The following is a 21,260-nucleotide window of genomic DNA, read 5'->3' as shown; positions in this document are numbered from 1 at the left end:
CATGTAACCTAAAGTGTGTAGTAACCAATATAAAAAGTATGAGGCATTTCATTTCTTTTTTTCTTTTGATCTAAATGATCAAGATTGGAGTAGCAAAGGCATTAATATGTAGTATTTATATTTGCTCTCGTGTGGAACATCTTTTGGTTTAAAGTAATACTATATACTATCATACTTTATTAGTAAATTTCTTTTTGACCAAAATTTATTACTTATAGATTCTTTCAATAAATATAAATGTTGACCGTAATTTCAAGATCTTCTCTTGAAACAAAGTTTGACAAGTTGATATGTTTCTTTTTCTAATGTTTCAATATCTCTCTTAAACTAGTTATAAGATTTGCCATATTCTTTTACACTTTATTTTTTTCTGTTTCGTTATTCTTAACTTAATACTTTTATGCTTTCGATATTGGAATGGTTCAGTGGTCACTTAACAGAACTGAGCCTCACAACTTCCAGCCCAGAAGCAAATTAAAAAGTTGGCCCATAATATAAATAAAACGAAAAATATTTAAAAAATGGACCCAGGTGTTTCGAACACTCGAATGTTCTAGTATTTACCACCAGAACTACAGAGTAGCTTCGGTTAATGTTGGCCCATAAGACAAGTTCGACCTGTTTGGCATCAAGCCCGGCGCTGCATCTGAGAATTCTTCTCACCATCACATTCACATTAAAGAAAAAAAGTCCCGTAACTATTAAAAAAAAAAGAAAAATCAAGAATCCTTGATACTCTTGTGCAACACCATGTACAAGATCATTGAGAGTGCAAGAGGAAGAAAGATGACAACCCGCTTGGGCGCCCTAACACCAAAACTATAAACGCAACATCCTTCTTCAGCAATCGTCTCAAGCTTTGGCAAATTTGAGAACTGCTGTTGTTGTTTCTTGTTAGATACGATAAGCCTTGGTGATACCTCTCCCCATGTTTGAACAAACCTCATTCCCTTAGCCATTTCTTATGCAGTAGAAAAGGAGGGCAAAAGGAAGATTGAAAGGTGATTTTGACTAAATGACTGAAAGATCTTTCAATGGGAGAACATAGAGGTGCATATGAAGTGGAAGAGACGAATGGTGAGAGGTTTAAATAGAGAGAGTAGAGGTGACAAATATGGAAAATGAGAAAATGTTTTTAGGGATACCAAAGATCGAAAGTGTGTGGTTTGCAGATCGCCAATGATGCATTCTCTAACATATTTTCTGTTAGATATGCTAACTTTAGACACTCTAAAAACAGATTGTACCCAAATAAACCCATCACATATAGAGGTTTACGACTTCAAAAGGGGTCAAACACTTTATCTTTAGAACCCAAAAACCGAATTGTAATAGAGAAAACCGAGGAACCTTTATCAGTTTTTTTCTACAACTACAGGCTTCATAGAATGGTTCTATACTCTCACTATATCTATATGATCACATATACAGGCTCTTGAGTAATGTATATATGAACCTGGAATCGGAATATGTTAGAGAAAGAATGGTAACAACAGTTTCTTAACTCGAAAGGCTTTTCTTGTTCCAAGAATTGTCTCCATAAGGCCTGATTAAAAATGACACATTTTTAATTTAAAAAAAAAATAAGAGTGGTCTACAAAGAGATTGTATATTTTTTACCTCGGATTTTTTAAATGGAGCAATATGAAGATGATGGATATGACTATGGAAGAGGCACCAACGACGATATATGTGATGCCGAGGAAGTCGTTTCTTCCTCCTAACCAACTCGACGTGGAGAGAATAAGCTTCTTCTGCCCACTAAAGCTATAAGTGTTGTAGTTGTTGAACAAATTCACCACAACAACGCTCCCTGGTTCCAAGTCCTCTTCGATTCTTCCGTATAGTTTCCTGAAGCTTAGTAGAGCAGCTGCTCGCATCCACACAATAAAGTCCTCTTGGTCACTTAGCTGCAAAGTAAAAAACAAAATCTCTTAAGCTCAAAAAAAATATGATTGATGGTAATAAAACTGAAGTGGGTTAAGAATGCATACAGGAACTTTAGGATCCAACTTAGCTCCACCAACCAAAGAACCGTTCTGGAAATTGAAAGGATAAACATCCTTTCCAAACTTGTGCTCACGGTCACTCTTCCAGGCAATGTTGTTCCTGCTCACCTTCAGCTGAGCAAAGGTAAACGTATCATTGAACATACTCCAAGCGATTAACCCGCAGGGGACAATGGGGAGACCATCATTAGATGACTCCTCGGGTTCACAAGCACTCGTGTGGCTATACTCACGTCCGTGTAACAGTTGTTGATCACTTCTACTCTTTACATACCTGGAAATAAAGCAAATGATTTTTTGACTTTGTCATCATCAGTTTAAACTGAGAACAACATAAGGGTAGGGATCTTGTTAGTTTACCGGCGGTGGTTCTGATAGTAGTTATCAAGCTGGTAGTAGATAAAAATGGGAGCTTTCATATGCTTTTGTACCTACAAAAGTCAAAAGATTGTAACAATGAAGAAGATACCCTTTGATTGGGGGAATCAATGGGAAGGAGAAATGTAGTTACCTTTAAGTAACGAGTACAGTTCTTAGAGATGGATGAATCTGTAATGTAAGAGAGTTTGTTGGTTCTATATTCTTCAGGAATACACTCAACATCATACCGGTCAACAATTTCAATAGCCTGCCAGCCATTGAAGAGACTTTTTAAAAAGGTTTTGCTCCAGAAATTACAAGCTAAAAAAAAAGAGAGATCATATTAAAGACATACATCACGAGAAGCACGGAGAGTAACAAAGCCAATGGGAATGAAAACAAAACCCATCAACATAAACACTGTTATAACCTGCAATGACAGACATAAGCATTTTAGAGCTTTTAGACTTAATTTTTTGTTGATCAAAGAAAGAATCAGAACAGGTCACCACAAGGAGTAGATGAATTACTAACCGAGGTTGGAGTTAAGACTGGCTTACAAGCTGGTAGTTTCTGCTGCTTAAACTGATACAATACTGCCACAAAAACACACACAATGATTTAATTAATTAATGTTCAGTCAAACTGATGAAATGAATCTAACAAAAATGCAACGATCGGAGATTTATCGCCCTTAATCAATCAATCAATGAATCACCTTTGGATCGGCTGGAACGTAAGGAGGACGATTGAGGAGGAGGAGGAGGAGCACGATTCATGGAAGTGTTGGATCCATCCACTTCCATCATTTTTATCTTCTCTCCACTTCAACTAATACATATCAATTATACTCCCTCCGCGATTTGAAATTACAAATCGGCGGCGGCGGCTCAGTACGGTGGATCGAAAGGTCGATAGAGAATCCGCGTCGGCGTTCAATACGCGTAGAGAGAGTAGATTCATTCACCTGATCTCCACTTTTTTATTTTTTTCGCGTCTTTTTTTTTGTAGACTAACATATAAATTTATTGCATAGGTTGCACAAAAAAAAAATTATTGCATAATTAATCTTCTATGTATATGTATATGTTTTAATTTCTAACATTATTGTGTTTTCTTTATTTGAATCCACTAAATCAAGTATATAATCTAATCACTGAATTTTTTGGTTACTAAGAGCATCTCCAAGACTTACCTATTTTCACCTCTATATGCTATAATAGAGGAAAAAGTGCTCAATCCATCTCTATTTCCACCTCTATAATAGAGGAATGCTATTTTATTTTTAAAATAATCCTTTAATTTTCAAACTTTTATATTTATAACCAAAATAATTATTTTATAGAGAAATAAAATGTTTATAAAAATAAAATTATATTTTTTGTTTACATTATAGTTTTTGAATACAAATTTAGTTTAAACAAATTCATAATTTTATGAAAATATTTTAAAAATTAAAAGTAAATAGGGTTAGTTATCAATTTTTATAAATAAAAAGTATTTTTTGTAAACTTAAAATAGAATCTTTTGAGAATATTTCTTTATAGAGGCAAATATAGAGGAATACATCGAAGACAAACTCATCTCTATTTTAGAGTTCCTCTATTTTAGAGATAAAAATAGAGAACTACATTGAAAATGGTCTAAGAGCATCTCTAATGTATGTCTCTATATTTTCCTCTAAAATAGAGAATCTCTATTATAGAGGTGGATTTGCTCCAACGTATGCTTCTATAATAGAGATCTTCTATTTTAGAAGAATTTATAGAGGAATGTTACTTTTTAACTCTATATTTAAAGGTGAAAATAGCAAATCTCTATATTTTCCTCTATAAGTAGAGGAACTCTATTATAGAGGCATATATTGAAGCAAATCCATCTCTATAATAGAGATTCTCTATTTTAGGGAAAAATATAGAGATAAAAATAGAGGTGGGTTGGAGATGGTCTAACTATATATAGAAACCAGCAAGTATGGATGTATTCAATTTGTGATTTGAATTGATTTTGCATTAAGGTGATATATTTTGTTATTCAAATACAGTTCCAAAAGATCCTTTAAAATATAGTTGTTTTGTGGAAGTTCTTTCGTATAGTGGTTTGAATAAGAATTTATTAATGATTCTACTTCAGAAGATCTGATTTTCAAATTATAGAAAATGCAGATTATGGAAAAAAAATGTTACAAAAAGTTTTTAGAATGATGTAGGGCATTTGGAGTGACGTAATAAAATGTATATTTTCATATAGTGTTAGAATTATCGGTTGTAAAATCATTTATATAATATTTTCAGCATTGTAAAAACATAATTAATCAGATGTTAAAAAAATATAGATATTTTATTTGCAGTTTTTTTACTGAAATTTTAAAAGTTTTAGAAGAAAATGTCTAATGTCTGAAATAAAATCACACCAACTTTATTATTCACGCAAAATCATTTCAAAACTTGTTAAAAATCGGGAAAATCGCATTTTAAACCCTGAGAGTGTTACTTTCTAGCACTTTAAATACTGAAGTTTATTCACTAGCACTTTAAACCTTGAAAGTAACATTTTTAGCATAACAAACCTCCAAATCAAATAGGTGACCGGTACTGTTCATCTTGTGATGAGGTGTCAGTTTTTTATTTTTTTATAATAAAAATAATAAAAAATAATAAAATGCAGAAAAAATTTGAAAAATTCCAAAAGCAAATTCTAAAAAGTTGGAAGTTCAAAAAAAATCTAAAATTTCTAAAACATAAAAATTAAAATTTCAAAAATTAAATTTAAAATTTCAAACTGAAAATAAAAAAAAATCTTTTAAATATGTTAATTTTAAACTTCACTAATAAATTAATTTCTTATTAAACAAACTTAAATTTTCTATTTTTTATAAATAATACCAATAGATCTCTTAACAAATATGTAAAATTTACATAACATAATAATAATAATGTTTTTCTTTTCTATATTTTTAAAAGGTATGTCTCTTATCTAAGAAGTTTCACTCACACCACAACCTAATATATATAAGAAAAACTATTTTATCTAAAATTAACATATTTTTTAAAAAAATAATTGTTATATTTTTAGTTTTGAAATTTTAATTTTTATATTTTTAGATTTTTTTCTATTTGTTTTTATTTTTTTCGATTTTCTGTATTTTATTATTTAAAAAAAAACTGACACCTCATCATCAAATGAACAGTACCGGTCACTTATTTGCCTTGAAGAACAAGTAAACTTCGTTGGAGGTTTGTTATGCGAAAAACGACATTTTCAAGGTTTAAAGTGCTAGTGAAAAAAATTCAGTGTTTAAAGTGCTAGAATGTGACATTCTTAGGGTTTAAAATGCGATTTTCCCGTTAAAAATCTAATTATCATAAAGTATAGTTGTTCTGTTGGAGTGTTCTTTTTACATTAAAAATCTAAATCTTAAAGTTTTTAGATGAAATTTAAAATGTTTGAAATAAAATCATACAAACTGTCTAATTCACTCAAAATCATTAACCTTGTTAAGAAAATTAATCAGTTTTAAATCTTCTCAAATATCGAATTAAATACATCCTCCATAATGAATAAAGTGTGATTTTAACAAATATTTTGCAATCATTAATTCACTAGCACATAACTTTGATGAGATTTCAAAATCTATTTTAATTCAGTACACTGTTTGGTGACCTACAAAATGTTAGAAAGAAAAAAAGTTGGACCTTGAAAAGAATAACTTTTTTTTTTCTTTTGGAACAGATCTTAAAAGAGATAATTAACCAAAAAAGGAGTGAATTTGGAAATTTAGCCTTAAGAAGCAAGGTGTAACATAATTAAAAAACTTAATCAAAGCCGAGCAAAATTATTTCTGAGTTGCATAGTTCATGAAACTATTGATGAGAGTTTACAAAGAGAACATAAAAAAAAAGATAGACAGTAGCTGGTTCTAGCGCTTGATGTTGGTTGTTGTCTCAAGCAATGTGTTGAGCCAAAGCAAGAATCTTGAGATGCTTCTTCTTACGAAGCTCATGAGGAACAGGACCAAACACTCGAGTACCAATCGGCTGGCGATCGGTTTTAGTCTTCTTGTCTTTATTATCAACGAGAACAACCGCGTTATCATCGAACCTAACTTCGCTCCCATCAACACGACCTCTCTGCATCGCAGCTCGCACAACCACACCATACACAACCGCTCCTTTCTTCACTTTACCGTTTGGCATCGCTTCTTTCACCGAAGCAACTATCGTGTCCCCAAGCCTAGCTCCCTTTTTACCCTTTAGCGCTTGGATACACATCACTTTCTTGGCTCCTGAGTTGTCCACCACTTTCAGAACCGTTCCCATTTGAATGAATGTCCTTCGCTGTTGCTGCTGTTTCCACCAAAAAAAAAAAAAACTTTCAGACGTCAAAACAACCATTTTGATCTATTTATTATTTTCCTAAAAAAGGTTTTTTTTTTTGACCAAACGAACACAAAGAGGAAAATGACCTGAGAGAGGATACTCTCATTCATCATTCCAGTGGAAGTAATCATTGAACCGGAGAAATCATTTTTAAGACCTCCAAGCAATGAGCGTCCTGTAGTGAATAAACCAGATCAGACAACAACAACAACAAACAACCAAATGCTATATAGCATTTGAATCTGTCTCTCATAATCAAATAAAAAGTTGACGACTTTCTTCGATGTTAATCAACAAGATCCAAAACCCATCAGGGTTAGTAAACATTTAATCTCATTTCATTACTTTAAAAAAAAAGTCCTACAGTCTCTTACCACGAGATAATCTGGAAGCCAAAGCTGCAGCCATTTCTACAATCACAAGTTTCTTTTTTTAGTCAATAGTAAAGTAAAACAACATAATAATGTTATCGAGAAAAAGAGAGAGAGAGACATAATATGGATCTGGGGAAATACTAACTTACGATTTATTGAAGGAGAAACAGATTTGTCGGAGGAGGAAGAATCAGATCAGTAGTGACTAGAGAGAGGCGGAGGAGGATGGATGGTATACGGAAAGGTTTAAGGGTGGCAACAAATGGTAAATAGTAGGTTTTGACAAGGGTATAACCGTCATAATGTTTTGATTTTTCGGTATGTTTCTACTTTCGGCCCAAATTAAGTAATGTTGGGCTTCTTGTCGTGTATAGCTATTTTAAGCAAGCAAAAAAAAAAAAGGAGGGGGAAATGTTATTATAAATCCATATTTCAAAGGAGCTTTTGGTGCTGTTAGTTTGCTCTACTGATTTCTGGATGCATATTCGAATTATTTTTATTAAACACATATGCTAATTATTGTATTTCTGATGAGGAAAACAAAAGTTTGGATGAACGGAACTCATCTAAAGTTGTAATAGTCTAAAATAACCCATCTTTGAAAAAGTTCCGGTTTATGAAAATGAAATCAATGTTCGATAATACACCATGTATTATTCTGAAAACTTCATGTAATTCTTTTTCTCTATAATTTTCATAATTTATATTTCTAGTATCATTTTATATAATCCATGTTCGATGATACACTATATGTATTATATTTAAGACTTTTTGTAATTATACTTCTCTATAATTTACATTTTCTGAAATTTAAATTCATTCATCAAACCACTAGACTAAAAAAGACTTCCACAAGTTCTTTGATGATAAAAGCTTGCGGTGTGTTTAAGTCCGAAACTCCAAATTAAATTCTTGAGCTGCAGTGTTTAGCTTATATTGCTTTCCGCAATTATTTCAGTACAACTAGTCTCATAGGCGTTATTCGCTCACAAAAGTAGCAAGAGAACGAAGAAGGAAAATACCCCCAAGTTGGGGCTGGGCTGCAATATATAATAAAATCAGGCAAAAAGAAAAGATAATCGGAACTTAGTTTTTCAAATTGAAAAAGAAAATGTCGGCCATTTTTTTGTGAATAAAATATACAGATAAAGAGATAAAATGTTGAAAGACGTTCAACAAAGAGAGATAACTAAGCAAGATAATTATATATCTGAGGGTTGGTCTTGTCCCTCTCCAAGTATTCTCGATCGATCAGGCTCTCGATCCTCTTCTTCAGATCAGCCGGTTTTATTGGGAACTTCAGCTGCAAAATCACAAATCCATACGTTTGCTTAGTGTGCTACTTACATATACAATGGTACTAAGAGTGAGAGAGCTCTCTCATCATTATAGCAACAAATGGTCAAAAGATTAGACGAGTTCAGGCTTTTGATATCATCAAGAAAGAGAGGAAGAAAGTTTACCTGTTGGAAGAGCTCAGTGATTAGAAGAGTATGGCTCAATACTTTTCTAGTCTTCATGATTCGAACAATGGCTGCATCAATCTGTAAAAGACAAGGAGTGGTGATGGGAAGTCACTTTCACAAATCTTTTCTCGCTGTCAGAAAAACAGGAGCAGAAACGAACCTGGTATTGTCGGTCCTGGAATACTCTCTCGGTTGTACTCGTGTTCTCTTCTACTGTCTCTTTCATCTGGATTGCATTCACCTGCACCCAGATAATAATAATAATATGATATATTTTGGTTTATTATATGAAACGCGAGATTCTAGAAAAAAAAATGAAATGAGGCAACCAGAAAGAATATACCTTAATGCGGTACAGGGGAGCTGTAAAGGTGTCATTAAAATCAAATTCATCCCCGTCTTGAACATCTCTGCCTTTAGGATACTGCAAGAACATTTACACAAAGGCTCGTCAATATTGGGGAAAAAAAATGCAAACCCACAGAGCAGAGAGGCTAGTTAACAGAGTCCATATTTTAAGTCTAACCTTCTGCAGGACACGAACTTTCCCACAAGCAAGCGACTGAAGAGTCCTTCTCAGTTCCTTGTCCTCTATGCCAGTGGAATCTTTAATGTCCTCAAAGCTAAGTTTCATTGCATCGTTAAATAACATCAACACAACAGCCTGAGACAATCAAAGACAACACATAAAGAATAAAATCAGAAATGAAGGGCAGGAAAAGCTTGACAAGGAAAAAAAAAAAGAAAAAAAGAGAAAATCGGACTGACCTGAAACAGGGAAACTGCAAGCTCCTTTTTACCTTTGGAGAAATCAGCCTTCAAAACACAGTGACCTAATGAGTTTTGCCACATTAACCTCCTCCCACTGTACTTGCTCAAATAAAACTCTTTGAAGATATCCTACCAAGCAAACATATATATTAGAAAAAGAAAAAAAATTGAAAAACAATAGCGGAAATATATATTGGTGCTTCTGGTAAAACCTGGTAGACATTTAATTCATGAGGAAGTTTAACATCCATAGGTGGATATGTTGGCCAGTACCTGCATCATCCGTGGAACGTTAACACGATTTTATAAATATCTCGTTCTATACCCTATAATCCTGGTTGAATTCATACCCTGTTGTTAAAACGTGGACACTCATCTCAATTCCTGATGGCAATTTTGTTCTGGCCTGGGACGACTGTTTGAATGACTCGTTGATTTCCTTTGACAATTCAATATCCTGGAGAAAATATTCAAAGAGAAATGAATACTAGGATATACTGTAAGAATAAAACTCCAGAGATGATACATGTATAGGATCCTTTTGTGTGTTCCTTTAGCAACCGTTAAAGACCAACATCCATTTACAAAAAGAGAGAAGGAGAAAGAAAACGAAACCTTGAACATCCCTTCAAGCTTGTTTGTAAACTGGCTACCACACTCAGTCTTGAGCTGTAGGTGTCACCAAGTTTGGGTCAGCGGTTAAGAACTTACCGAAATAGAAAAAGAAAATCAGAGTGAGTTTGCAAGATCCTTTTGTTACCTTAGAGATCATTGATTTCTCAGCATCAATGGAAGCGCTTTTTCCCAACAGGAGTCTCTTTGCAAGATCCTTTTTATAGAATGCTTCGAACACATCCTTACCCTTTGATCAGAAAAAATAGAAATACTTCAGCAAAACTTAATTCAGATGGTCAGATAGTTGGTCTTCAGACCATCCACTAGCTTAAATGCAGTTATTTAACATAGACAAACACAGTACTAGATGTAAAGAATCGTAGGTAACCTGGATAAATCTGAACAAAACCAAGACTTTCTCAAGGGTACTCTCCAATTCTTCTTCAGAAGTACCCTTGTTCCCAGCACGGAGCTTCTCGTCCAAAAATTTGGCAATAAGTTCAGCTGGACGATTCTGCAAAACAGACCAGGAGCATTTATTATTTGAGTCACGTACTAACATGCAAACTTGAAACATCTATAGATTTAATATGGTGAATAATAAGCAGAATGCTAATGTGAACTTTTTATCAAGATGATTCTTGATATTGTTTTGCTAGATACTTGAGCTAGTACCAGATACAGAACAAAATTTATCAAGACTATTTTGTATTCTAAGTGATACTAGTAACAACACTACTGTAACGCCCAAAAAGAATCCCGATATCAAAAATATGTTTATACCCAGTAAAAATGCCTCATTGTTGAGTAGTAAATACAGTACGTAAACATTGCTATAAATTCCACATATTGCAACATTGTAGATTATGAGGTTGACACTTCCACAACAATCAGTACGTAGCTTTTATATGGAAGTAAAATTGTTAGCAAAAGATTAGTCAATAATAAATAAAAAAAAATATCAGTACCTGGCGAAGATTTATCAAATGCTCAAATGAATCTTTAATGGTGTTGCCAAATGATTCATTCTTGCAAAAGCTATCTTCCCATACTATGTCAAGAGAAGCCTTGAAGTCCAATAGTGATTGTACCATATCCTTATCTTTCTCTTCATCCATAACGATCTTCTGCCCAGTTTTCCGAGTGTAGGAACTTAACGCCTGCCTCATAGATTCAAGTGCAGTGACTCTAGAAAACAGGGTGTACATCCTCTGGAGGTCCTCAGTACGACGTCCATCCATTAATGGTGTGAAACCCTGGAGTATGTTCAGAGATAGAATAAACGTAAAGCAAACAAAAATTTGCTATATATGCAACCACAAGGATGACAGGAATTAAACCTTATCAAGGATAGCAAGTGTGTGACGCTCGAGAAGTTGCTTTTCAACAGTTGATATCAATGGTTTCCTGGTTGATGCATCTATGTACAGTATGCATTTTTCATTCTCTTCATGCAACCTTCCCTGCACCAATCACCAGTACAAAGCTTAGAGAGGCCACATCAACTAAAACATGTATGGCAGCTTATCATAAGGAGGAAAATATATGAAGTAATGCAAGGCACCTCGACATGCTTGAGGTACTCGGGAACGTCATACTGCTGCATGTATTTCATTCCTTCCGCAGCATAAAACTCAGAAGTGCATTCAAGGAAAGGTTTCTCAAAGCTTTCTGTATATATTCCCAGTGCAGTAAACATCTTTAAGAGATGGCTTAGTAGTGTCCTATTAACAGCTTCGGCCAACCTGCACGACCAATAAAATGAAAGAAAGGTGAGTAGATTCACATGAAAGTGAAAGAAAGACTGGAATTGTTACACTAGATTGATTACCTTTCGTTTTCAATCATTCTTAAAAGAGCAGTAACAGTCCTCTGCTCAACATCAGGGGAGAGAGAAAGATGCTTGCGAAAAAGCTGGAGGCCCATCTCCCACAAGGAACGCACGTTGGGGTTCAGTATAACATACTTCCTATCGAGAGTCAAGGCGATACTACGGATCATGAGCATCTGGTCACAGAAATCTTGCCAGCATTTCTCGACGAGGGACAAGAAAACAGAGAGATGGGTGTCTTGGCCAACCAAAGAGTGCAAAGCGGCAGAGATGTGGTCTTCACACTCCTTCTGCATCCGTTCGTAAAGCTTCCCTTCCAGCTTATGCAGGCAAAGGTCATCAACAGCCTGAGATAAAAAAAAACAATCAAACAGTCAATTAATTTCACCAAATACAAGAAGAAGAAAGATGGAAGAAAAAATTAGGGTTAAAAACCTGGTAAAGCCTCTCGAGGCTGAAAGAAAAGGGCTTTTTGAGGAAAATAGCTCTGATGGCTGACTGCAGATTCTCCCAGGTAGTATCTTCAAAGTTTGTTGGTAGTGTTGGTTTGGCTTCACACACATATATATAATATAACAAAATCAGAAACTTTCAATCCTCATAATTTTGCTTAGTGAGAAGGAAGACTATGGCATAACAAGATTCCGGATCTGGCTAGACAAAAACCCTAACCACTCAAAAACCAACAATCACAGTGAATCTGGACACAATTTTTAATCGCAGCCTAATACAAAACCCTAAAATCGAGAAGCCCTAAGCTAAAACAATCAATCTCGAGTCATTTCCAATCAATCGAGAGCATCGATTTAACACACTATCCCTAAGATTACGATTCAACAATCGGAATCGAGGGGGGCGGGGGGGATAAAACACCTTTATTGAGCTTGATGACGAGCTTCTTAGTGGGCTGGGGGAGTGTAGCCTTCTTCCGAGAGAGATTAGCGGTGGCGGAGGAGGGAGCTGGATCTTCTTCCTCCTCCATGGGGAAGGAGGAGGGGACCTTATCGGAAGGAGGAGCGTGGAGTCCGTTTTTGGATTTTTTCATGGGTGGGGAAGAGTCGTCGGTGGAGGCAGCTGCTGCGGAGGAGGGGCGAGTAGTAGAGCGTTTGTTTGGAAGAGACATGAAATATAGAGAGGGGGAGGTGGAATCAAGAGGACGACGAAGGCGATGGCTTGTCCCAATTTAAGCCTTGTTGTTAAGTTAAAAAAGAAAAAAGAAAAAAGAAAGAAAAAAACACTTTGCTCTCTCTCTCTCTCTCTCTCTCTCTTTCTCAGACCTAGGGAGAAATTCGCCGAAAGAAAATGTGTATATAAATACTTTTCTTTAATTCTGATGTAAAAATAGATTTATTAATTTAAAAACTATTATATGTGACAAATTAAGGTTCTACATTTTTAGTTATTTTTATAAACTTGAAAGATGAGATAATAAAAATAAAATTTCTGAGCTGGTTTTGGATTTAATTGTACCGGTTTAAATTTTTTATAAATTATAAACGTAAGTATATGGTCCAGTTAATTAATATCATTAGTTGGTTATTATTATTATTATCATTAGAAAAATTACACACAAATCAATAAATTTCTTGACTTTTTTCAAGTTGAAATTTCTTTATCTGTTGACAAAAAAAAGAAATTTCTTTATCTAATTTATATGCATCAAAATAATAAAGGTATTGTGTTTACACAATGCACCATTTTCGTAAAAAGAAGAAAGAAAGAGAGATGATATAGTTGTTTTTAGGTGATAGTTGTTTTGTTGCGCATAATCTGCTTTAAATATATTTTAATAATTATTTTTTTGGACAACTTATATAATAATTGACTTTGATTGGTAATATTTCTTAATTGTGGGGTTGCAAAAAAAAGTAATTAAACTGTAGAAAGAATTAATTGAGTTGCTGGAATTTTGAAATCTACTGAACAAAATTGTGAAATTGTTTTTTAAATAATTGGATAAATTTTAAGAAAACGCAAAATATATATTTTGTTTTTAAACTTTGGACTGTAGAATAGTCCGGTTATCTAATCCTTGAGAACCCTATATAAAACTATACCTTGTCTGTTTATGTATTTTTTGTTTGTACGAAAAAATCATTACAATAGACATTTGATCCTCTGTCGTGTTTTTCTTTGTACTAACTCTTATACATAGTCTACTTTTCGGATGCAGCTTGGAATCCATCGACAGGTAATTGTGGTTTGGGCTGGTGTCTTTGTAATACTATCGGAGTGTGCGAAGAAAGTTTTTTTCTCACTGTCGCGTTGTTCCCTCGGTTCTAGTAGCAGAGGTTTTGATGGTTAAAGCTGCAGTAGGTGCAGCTGTCTCTTCACATGTCAAATGCTTAAAGGTGTTATCTGATTCAAAAGCTCTCATTTTGCTCTTGAATTCTCAAATTCAGGATGTCTGTCTTAAAGGGTATTCTCCATGATATCAATGTTCTGGCTAGATCCTTCGACTCTATCTCGTTCAATTTTATTCCTCTTTTAGAAAATGCTTCTACTGATTCTGTAGCTAAATCAGCATTGTACTCCCTTCAATTTATGTAGCAGAATTCCTTAATGCAAGTTATTTAAAAAAAAAAAAACTTAAGTCCATGTACTTTTTTTTCCTTTAACAACCAAGCCCATGGCCATGTATTCTAAATCAAAATATTTAGTTTTTTTTTTTGGATTTTTGAATTTAGTTATTGTTAAGCCCATCGGTAGACTTATGTGGCCCATTTGATATTCTTAACTAATAGTATTCCCCACCGCACCGTATTCGCTGTTTCTGTTGCGGTGGTGACTAACTAACGTCGCGGTGAAAGAAAAACGGAGGAGAAAGATCGGTTCGGATCATCTCTGATCGTCTTCCATGGCTCAGATCCCTAACTTGGAAAATGCTCCTCTCAACCTCAAGTCCATTAGGTTTAGTCGATTGCAATCTTTTGATCGTTTTCTCCTTCTCCTTTCCTCTCTCATATGTTTGCTCAAATTCTATTCTAATCCAGGGAGAAGTCTCAGAGGGAGCTCGTAAACTTGCTCAAAGACGTAAGTCTCGTTACCATTCGCAATGTCCTACTTGATTATCCTCAACCTATTTATAATTATCGATTTCACTTTTGTTTTTTGGGTAGGAAAAAAAAACAACTTTCATTACACAACTAATGTTTTGCCCTCTCTCTTTGTAGATTCGTGGGACTAAGTGTCTGGTTATTGACCCAAAGCTCAGTGGTTCTGTCTCATTGATCATCCAGACCTCCACACTTAAGGTAAATGTTTAGCTTTGAGGAAGTTAGATAGATTACTCTGGATTGAACTTTTAAGTGTCTGATTTTTTTTTTCTGCTTAACAGGAACTTGGTTTGGAATTACGACATCTTTCTGAAGAACCAGTTCAGACTGAATGCACCAAAGTGGTTTATCTTGTCCGCTCTCAACTCAGTTTTATGAGACACATAGCTTCTCATATTCACAACGATATTTCAAAAGCCATTCAGAGAGACTACTACGTTTTCTTTGTTCCTCGTAGGTCTGTTGCGTGTGAGAAGGTATTGCCATCTTCTCTCTGACTCTTTGTGATTCAGTTTTATTATTGTTTTTACTATCTCTTAAATGAAGGGTGGTTTTCTATTGGAATATATATTTCAGATTCTTGAGCAGGAGAAAGTTCATAACCTGGTTACCGTTAAGGAGTTTCCCCTCTATATGGTTCCACTAGATGAGGATGTCATCTCATTTGAGCTTGACCTCTCTGAAAAAGTGTGTACAACTCTCCTCATCTCTACTTGTTGCTTCATCTACCCTTTCCCTTGAAGCCTTAACTTCACATTTATCTTGGTTTTATGAATGACAGGATTGCCTTGTGGATGGGGATGTTAGCTCACTTTGGCATGTTGCAAAAGCAATACATGAGCTCGAGGTTTTAATCTTTCCTTATTCTTGATCCACATAATGCTTTCTCATGCCTGACTTCTATCACAGTTTTCTTTTGGAGTTATACCCAAAGTGAGGGCAAAGGGAAAAGGATCAGTTCGTGTTGCAGATATACTTAATCGCATGCAAGTGGAGGAACCTGTCAATACCAATGATGTAAAATACGTTTTCAGTGCTATAAGATTCAATGACTTCGCTATCTTATACTGTTTCCTTTTGCCATCTATTCTAAATGATGCAAGTTCTATTCCAGGTGGGAAGGCCTGAAGTAGATACACTCATTCTCTTGGATAGAGAGGTACGATTATCATGCGTTTCCCAGTTATATGATATCCTTCAACACAAAGATATCCTTCACAAGTTGAATGTTGGGGAGTAAATTCTGATGGACTTAAAATACTTTTTGTTTCAGGTTGACATGGTTACACCAATGTGTACCCAGTTAACTTATGAGGGACTGTTAAACGAGGTAATGCCGCAGATTTGGAACTGCTATATTTGACTAGATTAGCTTGACTTGTATTTTCTAGGCAGGGCAACTGGTTTACTATTTACTAGTATTTTGAGCTATATTGAGTGTTTTCGCTTTCTCTTCTCATTACAAAGTCTTACAAAAGTGTGAGCCAGATTAGTTTTCACGGGCTTTCTCATTATCTTACTTGGTTTCATTGGTTGCATTGAAAACCAAAAACTATACAACTTGGATTTAAATTAAGCTGGTCGATTGGGTTTTCTGTGAGCTGACTCCAACCCCTATTTAAAGTTTTTGCATATCAGTAATGGGGCTGTCGAGGTCGACTCGTCTGTGATGGGTTCTCAGCAGGAGGGGAAAAAGATGAAGGTTCCCCTTAATTCAAGGTTAGTTTCTTGCGTCATATGTACAAATGCCTTCAACCGTATGAGACCATTTCTACTGCGCTGCTATATGGTTTTTGTGAGTATTTTTGATGCATGGAGTAGAAATTGTGATTTTCTTGAATTGGATAAGCACACTGTTGTGTTGATATTCATGTGTACTAATGGATTATGCCCACAAAAGCGCTCCCTGAACTGGTGGCTAGATTGGACATTCAAAGCTACATGTTGTGTGTCTATCTATGTCTTTCCTAAATTTGTATGTAATGCTGACCTTAAAACGAAAATCTGTTTGACTTATCGCTTGAATGTTTAAATTTACAGTGATAAATTGTTCAAGGAGACAAGGGATCTCAACTTTGAAGTCGTTGTGCAGGTTGACCTTTGTCCTTTTCGCTTTCATTTTTGCGTGGCATGGGATTCTTTTTACTCATATACAGACGCAGTATGATTGCAGGTTCTACGGCAGAAGGCAACAACCATGAAGGAGGACTATACTGAAATTAATTCTGTATGTTTGTTCTGTCGCTCTTTCCCTTTAGGTAGTCTTGTTTTCGCGGTAGAAGTTATGGTACATACATATATGTGCTCAGATCTCTTAGACTCGATCAGGAGTGTTCTTTGGCACAGAAATAGTTACCAAATTAATATAGACCATGCTATTCCTTGGGAACAATCAGCTTATCATACATTTTATACTTAGATTATTAGTTGGACCGAGATTTTGATGGTGTATGATAATAAAATGCACAGACCCAGACAGTTTCTGAGCTAAAGGACTTTGTCAAGAAGCTTAACTCATTACCAGAGATGACAGTAAGTATTGCCTTGTTTTCTTAAAGTTCCTTTTGTTTTATCTCGCAGATGGTTCAGAAAACGATAAGTTTCATCCTAACTTGATTTTGTATTATTTTGATTTTTTTTCTTTCCCAGAGGCACATACATCTTGCTCAGCACCTGACAACGTTCACGTCCAAGCAGTCATTTCTTTCGCAGCTTGACATGGAACAAACACTAGTTGAGGCAGAAAGTTATGACATGTAAGTTTCTTCCTAAGAAAATTGCATTTAATACTTCCACCCAAAAATATTTTGATGATTCTTTTTATTACAAGTGATGTGAAAAACATCTTACGTTGGTGGCATAATGGAGAAGTCTGTTATATGATTATTATTATTACTAACTCTAGTTTGTTAACAGATGCTTTGAGTACATAGAAGAATTGATCCATAAACAGGAGCCACTCACTAAAGTCCTGCGTCTATTGGTCCTGTTCTCTATTACGAACTCAGGATTACCAAAAAAGCAATTTGATTATATAAGGCAAGTTAAGATTCCATCATTCATTCTGTATTACAATAATTTAGTTTCTGTTTCTTTAATCATATTTTGTCTTCGTATCTCAACTTCCAGAACGGAACTACTCCACAGCTATGGGTTTGAGCATGTGGTCGCATTGAACAACTTGGAAAAAGCAGGATTGTTGAAGAAACAGGTTTGGTTATTCTTGGCTACTTTGTGGGATGAACAATCTTCTTGTTTATTGGGGTTAAGTGTGTCTGATATTCTAAGGGCTTGTTGTACATTCGTTTGATTTCTACAGGAGTTTAAAAGCAACTGGCAGACAGTGAAACGTACATTGAAACTTATAGTTGAAGACACAGATACGTCAAGGTAAATATTCCTTATAGTCATGTTGTCACCAACTGGATACATGATGACATGATTTTTGTATATGGGGTTAAGCTTATGAAGTGGGGTCCAGATGTCTAGGCCAGAAAATATTCAAACTCAATCTTGAATGAAATTATACCAACCTGAAAGCTCCTTTTCCAACTACAGTATCCAAAGATACCTCTCATTATCGCTAGCTAATGCATGATCTAATTACAGCACTGGCTGAATATTTTATTTTCAAATGTATCTCTGGTTTCTAAAGCACGGCTTGAAAGCTCGCTCTTGACTTGCAAATTTTGTTCATCTATGAGGACTCTCCCTTTCTCGACTTGCAATCTGTTTCCTCCTCGTTTATCTATTGTATTCTGTGCATTTATGGTTTGACGTCATCACTTTCTCACATGTTGCATTTGTGATATATCATGTCATATGTTACCTTCATTCACCTGATATGCTAGGCCTTGTACCAATCTTTTCTAATCGTAAGAAATAAAATTAGTGCTTATTTGAGTTGTTTGAAACACTGTTCTTGTTGCAGGCCTGTTGATATCGCTTATGTCTATTCTGGATATGCTCCTCTTAGCATTCGTCTTGTCCAACAGGCTATACATTCCGGATGGTTAGTATGTTCTTGCACTCTTTTAGACCAAAATCTTGACTAGCTAGCCTGTGTATGTAACACTTTGGGTTTTCTATATATGTATATATTAATATAACCATGAAGAGAAAAAGTCTAGAATTCTGTTCAGTTTCGACTTGAGAAGCATTAAGTGACATGCACAGAAGAATTCAGCAAATATCAGAACTTGAAGGAACATTGGTTAATTCATTTATGAATGTTGACAGAGTGATGTGTTTGTTATTAATGAGTCCTCAATTTACCTTACAGGCGTCCAATAGAAGACATTTTGAAGCTGTTGCCAGGACCACATCTGGAAACTAAAAGAGTCAGTACACGTTTACCCAACTAGAGAGAAAAAAATGGAATTGTTTTGTTATGTTCTCTATTCGACTATTTTGTGATCACATTGATGTACCATCTCATCTCTATGCAGAGTGGCTTCCCAAGTAGTCCATCAGTTGATTCATTGCATGGAGCTTCAAACGGGTAGCTTTATTATCATTAATTAACAATTAGTTCGACACCACAAAAGTAGTTTCTACAAAAGGATAGAACATTAATGCTATAACATGTTTACAGGGTTGCTGATGGAAGACGCTCAGTTATTCTTGTTGTCTTCATTGGAGGTGTAACATTTGCTGAAATCTCTGCCCTACGGTTTCTCGCCTCCAAGGTAATATGCAAAACTTCCAAGAGTTTATTATGATTAAAGGAGACACACTCTTTTGCTGAAGCCTTCCTCCTTCAAATTGCTTCTTTTTCAGGAAGGAATGGCTTATGATTTGATTATTGCTACAACAAAGATCGTCAATGGCGCAGCACTAATAGAAACATTCATGGACAAACAAGGCTGATCAGTAAGAGATCGTTATCTTTTTTGGAGTGCTATTGTGTGTTTATTTATTGTCTTTTTGTGGCTTTCTGAGTCTTCTTCTGGATCGCTTTGGTTGCAGAGTGAATGGTATTTAAATGTTCTAGTATATGTTTTCTTTTGTGGTGAGAGAGAGTGTGATCTTTTACATACTAATCAATCAATAATATATTTGTTTCATTACAACTTTACAATTGATGTCAGAATGCAGTAACGAGTAGAGAGAATATTATCTTACAACTACTAACAAATACTTTTAAGTAAAGAGGTTTTATTGTATACACAAAACTGAGTTAGACACTACATAAGCTTCTTTAGTCAGAGTCAAATCCAAACGTTTCCTATAAAATCTATACTGAAACAAATAAGATAACAGAAGAGCGAGACCGTTAGTAGATTTCACAACACCTTCAAGTTGCTGAATGATCTCCAACAAGCTCTCGCAGCTTTCCTCTTTGCTCTATCAGTCCCATTCTACTGCAGACCGAGACCGTTAGTAGATTTTTTTTTTTCCCCAACCTCTCTCGCTACATTCAACCTCTCCATATTTCCCAATATGGAGATACCAAAGTAGTATTGCTGCAGCGTTCTCCCTTTTCCTCGGTGACCCTGTCCTTATAATCTCAACCAAAACAGGAATAGTATCTGCTTCAGCTATAGCTGCTTTCCCTTCTTGGTTCGTAGAAAGTATTTTGCCAAGATAGAGCCAAAGCTTCCTCCACCTACATCTTTCAGTAACCTTGTCAGAGGATCAACGATACCTCCCTTAATGGTTCTTGATTTATTCCCTTGGTATATGCACATATTGAAAATAGCGTCTTTTCTTTCCCTCTTCTAGTTCCTTCCTCAAACAAGGTTATAAGAGCTTGTAAATAAACGATACAAATACACAAGAACAACAAATAAAAATAAATAACTTAATTCAGATATGATTTTGAAGTTAATAATTATTGAAATTTGAATAATTAAAAAGTTAAAGAATTTTAAGTGTTAAAAAGATTATATTAAAATTTATTTAATTAAAAAAATTTACAATACCAAATTAATGTAAACATATGGTCCAGTTAATTAATATCATTAGTTGATTATTATTATTAAAAAACTTACACATAAAGTTCCGATTCACGCTTAAGCAGATACTAGTCCTAACCAAAAAATTTCCTGACTTTTGTCAATTTGAAATTTCTGTATCTAGTTTATATGCATCAAAATAATCAAGGTGTTGCGTTTAAACAATGCACCACTTTTGTAAAAAGAAGAAAGAAATTACAGATGATAGTTGTTTTTAGGTGATAGTTGTTTTGCTGTGCATAATCTGCCTTAAATATATTTGAATAATTATTTTTTGGACAACTTATATAATAATTTACTTTGATTTATAACATTTCTTAATCGTGAAAATAATTAATTAAACTGTAGAAATAATTAACTGAGTTGCTGAAAATTTTGAAATCTGGTGAACAAAAATTGCGGAATAGTTTTTAAAATAATCGAATAAATTTTATGAAATGGC

General features: G+C 34.7%; 4 protein-coding genes across 7 annotated transcripts; 1 reads left to right on the top strand and 3 right to left on the bottom strand.

Annotated features, from left to right (window-relative positions):
- Window positions 1-1,117: 1,117 nt before the first annotated feature.
- LOC108823740 (putative ALA-interacting subunit 2) lies at window positions 1,118-3,382 on the bottom strand. Its single transcript, XM_018597016.2, has 8 exons — window positions 3,088-3,382; window positions 2,904-2,965; window positions 2,725-2,799; window positions 2,521-2,637; window positions 2,370-2,440; window positions 1,995-2,283; window positions 1,621-1,910; window positions 1,118-1,546 (listed from the first exon to the last, which is right to left on the bottom strand). The coding sequence occupies exons 1-8, from the start codon at window positions 3,176-3,178 to the stop codon at window positions 1,501-1,503; spliced, it is 1,041 nt and encodes a 346-aa protein (XP_018452518.2). The 5' UTR covers window positions 3,179-3,382; the 3' UTR covers window positions 1,118-1,500.
- A 2,785-nt stretch (window positions 3,383-6,167) lies between these two features.
- LOC108824145 (50S ribosomal protein HLP, mitochondrial) lies at window positions 6,168-7,396 on the bottom strand. 4 transcript variants are annotated; one of them, XM_018597513.2, is made up of 4 exons: window positions 7,272-7,396; window positions 7,123-7,158; window positions 6,835-6,923; window positions 6,168-6,715 (listed from the first exon to the last, which is right to left on the bottom strand). In XM_018597513.2, exons 2-4 carry the CDS (start codon window positions 7,154-7,156, stop codon window positions 6,314-6,316), a joined length of 525 nt encoding a protein of 174 aa, XP_018453015.1. In that variant the 5' UTR covers window positions 7,157-7,158; window positions 7,272-7,396; the 3' UTR covers window positions 6,168-6,313. The 4 variants fall into 4 exon arrangements, with proteins under 4 accessions (XP_018453015.1, XP_018453016.1, XP_056851085.1 ...); XM_018597514.2 differs by having other exon boundaries at window positions 6,168-6,712; XM_056995105.1 differs by having other exon boundaries at window positions 6,168-6,712; window positions 7,268-7,380.
- An 802-nt stretch (window positions 7,397-8,198) lies between these two features.
- Window positions 8,199-13,074, bottom strand: LOC108828439 (cullin-4). The gene is made up of 17 exons (XM_056994581.1): window positions 12,679-13,074; window positions 12,241-12,356; window positions 11,806-12,152; window positions 11,539-11,719; window positions 11,315-11,437; window positions 10,943-11,230; window positions 10,363-10,488; window positions 10,120-10,221; window positions 9,975-10,028; window positions 9,710-9,816; window positions 9,572-9,632; window positions 9,357-9,488; window positions 9,115-9,252; window positions 8,932-9,012; window positions 8,749-8,829; window positions 8,586-8,666; window positions 8,199-8,425 (listed from the first exon to the last, which is right to left on the bottom strand). Exons 1-17 carry the CDS (start codon window positions 12,926-12,928, stop codon window positions 8,312-8,314), a joined length of 2,382 nt encoding a protein of 793 aa, XP_056850561.1. The 5' UTR covers window positions 12,929-13,074; the 3' UTR covers window positions 8,199-8,311.
- Window positions 13,075-14,555: 1,481 nt separating this feature from the next.
- Window positions 14,556-19,927, top strand: LOC108823614 (vacuolar protein-sorting-associated protein 33 homolog). The gene is made up of 22 exons (XM_018596860.2): window positions 14,556-14,715; window positions 14,799-14,838; window positions 14,979-15,059; window positions 15,143-15,337; window positions 15,438-15,548; window positions 15,643-15,708; window positions 15,771-15,878; window positions 15,976-16,020; window positions 16,135-16,191; window positions 16,486-16,580; window positions 16,902-16,953; window positions 17,035-17,088; window positions 17,331-17,393; window positions 17,511-17,617; window positions 17,778-17,900; window positions 17,991-18,072; window positions 18,181-18,251; window positions 18,793-18,873; window positions 19,144-19,201; window positions 19,310-19,362; window positions 19,456-19,549; window positions 19,641-19,927. The coding sequence occupies exons 1-22, from the start codon at window positions 14,663-14,665 to the stop codon at window positions 19,728-19,730; spliced, it is 1,779 nt and encodes a 592-aa protein (XP_018452362.1). The 5' UTR covers window positions 14,556-14,662; the 3' UTR covers window positions 19,731-19,927.
- The last annotated feature ends 1,333 nt before the right edge of the window (window positions 19,928-21,260 follow it).

This window comes from Raphanus sativus, chromosome 9 (genome assembly GCF_000801105.2).
Source record: "Raphanus sativus cultivar WK10039 chromosome 9, ASM80110v3, whole genome shotgun sequence".
Taxonomy (NCBI): Eukaryota; Viridiplantae; Streptophyta; class Magnoliopsida; order Brassicales; family Brassicaceae; genus Raphanus; species Raphanus sativus.
This window is presented reverse-complemented; position numbering and strand designations above follow the sequence as displayed.

Bases quoted from the DNA above. Each gene is read 5' to 3' on its own strand.
- LOC108823614 (XM_018596860.2), top strand. From the start codon at position 14,663: ATGGCTCAGATCCCTAACTTGGAAAATGCTCCTCTCAACCTCAAGTCC. The intron at 16,954-17,034 runs GTTGACCTTTGT...GTATGATTGCAG, and splicing joins ACTTTGAAGTCGTTGTGCAG to GTTCTACGGCAGAAGGCAAC. The intron at 19,363-19,455 runs GTAGCTTTATTA...ACATGTTTACAG, and splicing joins TTGCATGGAGCTTCAAACGG to GGTTGCTGATGGAAGACGCT.
- LOC108828439 (XM_056994581.1), bottom strand. From the start codon at position 12,928: ATGTCTCTTCCAAACAAACGCTCTACTACTCGCCCCTCCTCCGCAGCA. The intron at 8,830-8,931 runs GTATATTCTTTC...ATCTGGGTGCAG, and splicing joins CTCCCCTGTACCGCATTAAG to GTGAATGCAATCCAGATGAA. The intron at 8,426-8,585 runs GTAAACTTTCTT...GTGATTTTGCAG, and splicing joins TCACTGAGCTCTTCCAACAG to CTGAAGTTCCCAATAAAACC.
- LOC108823740 (XM_018597016.2), bottom strand. From the start codon at position 3,178: ATGATGGAAGTGGATGGATCCAACACTTCCATGAATCGTGCTCCTCCT. The intron at 2,800-2,903 runs GTTAGTAATTCA...CTGTCATTGCAG, and splicing joins CAGTCTTAACTCCAACCTCG to GTTATAACAGTGTTTATGTT. The intron at 2,441-2,520 runs GTAACTACATTT...TGACTTTTGTAG, and splicing joins ACTGTACTCGTTACTTAAAG to GTACAAAAGCATATGAAAGC.
- LOC108824145 (XM_018597513.2), bottom strand. From the start codon at position 7,156: ATGGCTGCAGCTTTGGCTTCCAGATTATCTCGTG. The intron at 6,924-7,122 runs GTAAGAGACTGT...TATTCACTACAG, and splicing joins GGCTTCCAGATTATCTCGTG to GACGCTCATTGCTTGGAGGT. The intron at 6,716-6,834 runs GTCATTTTCCTC...TGGTGGAAACAG, and splicing joins ATGAGAGTATCCTCTCTCAG to CAGCAACAGCGAAGGACATT.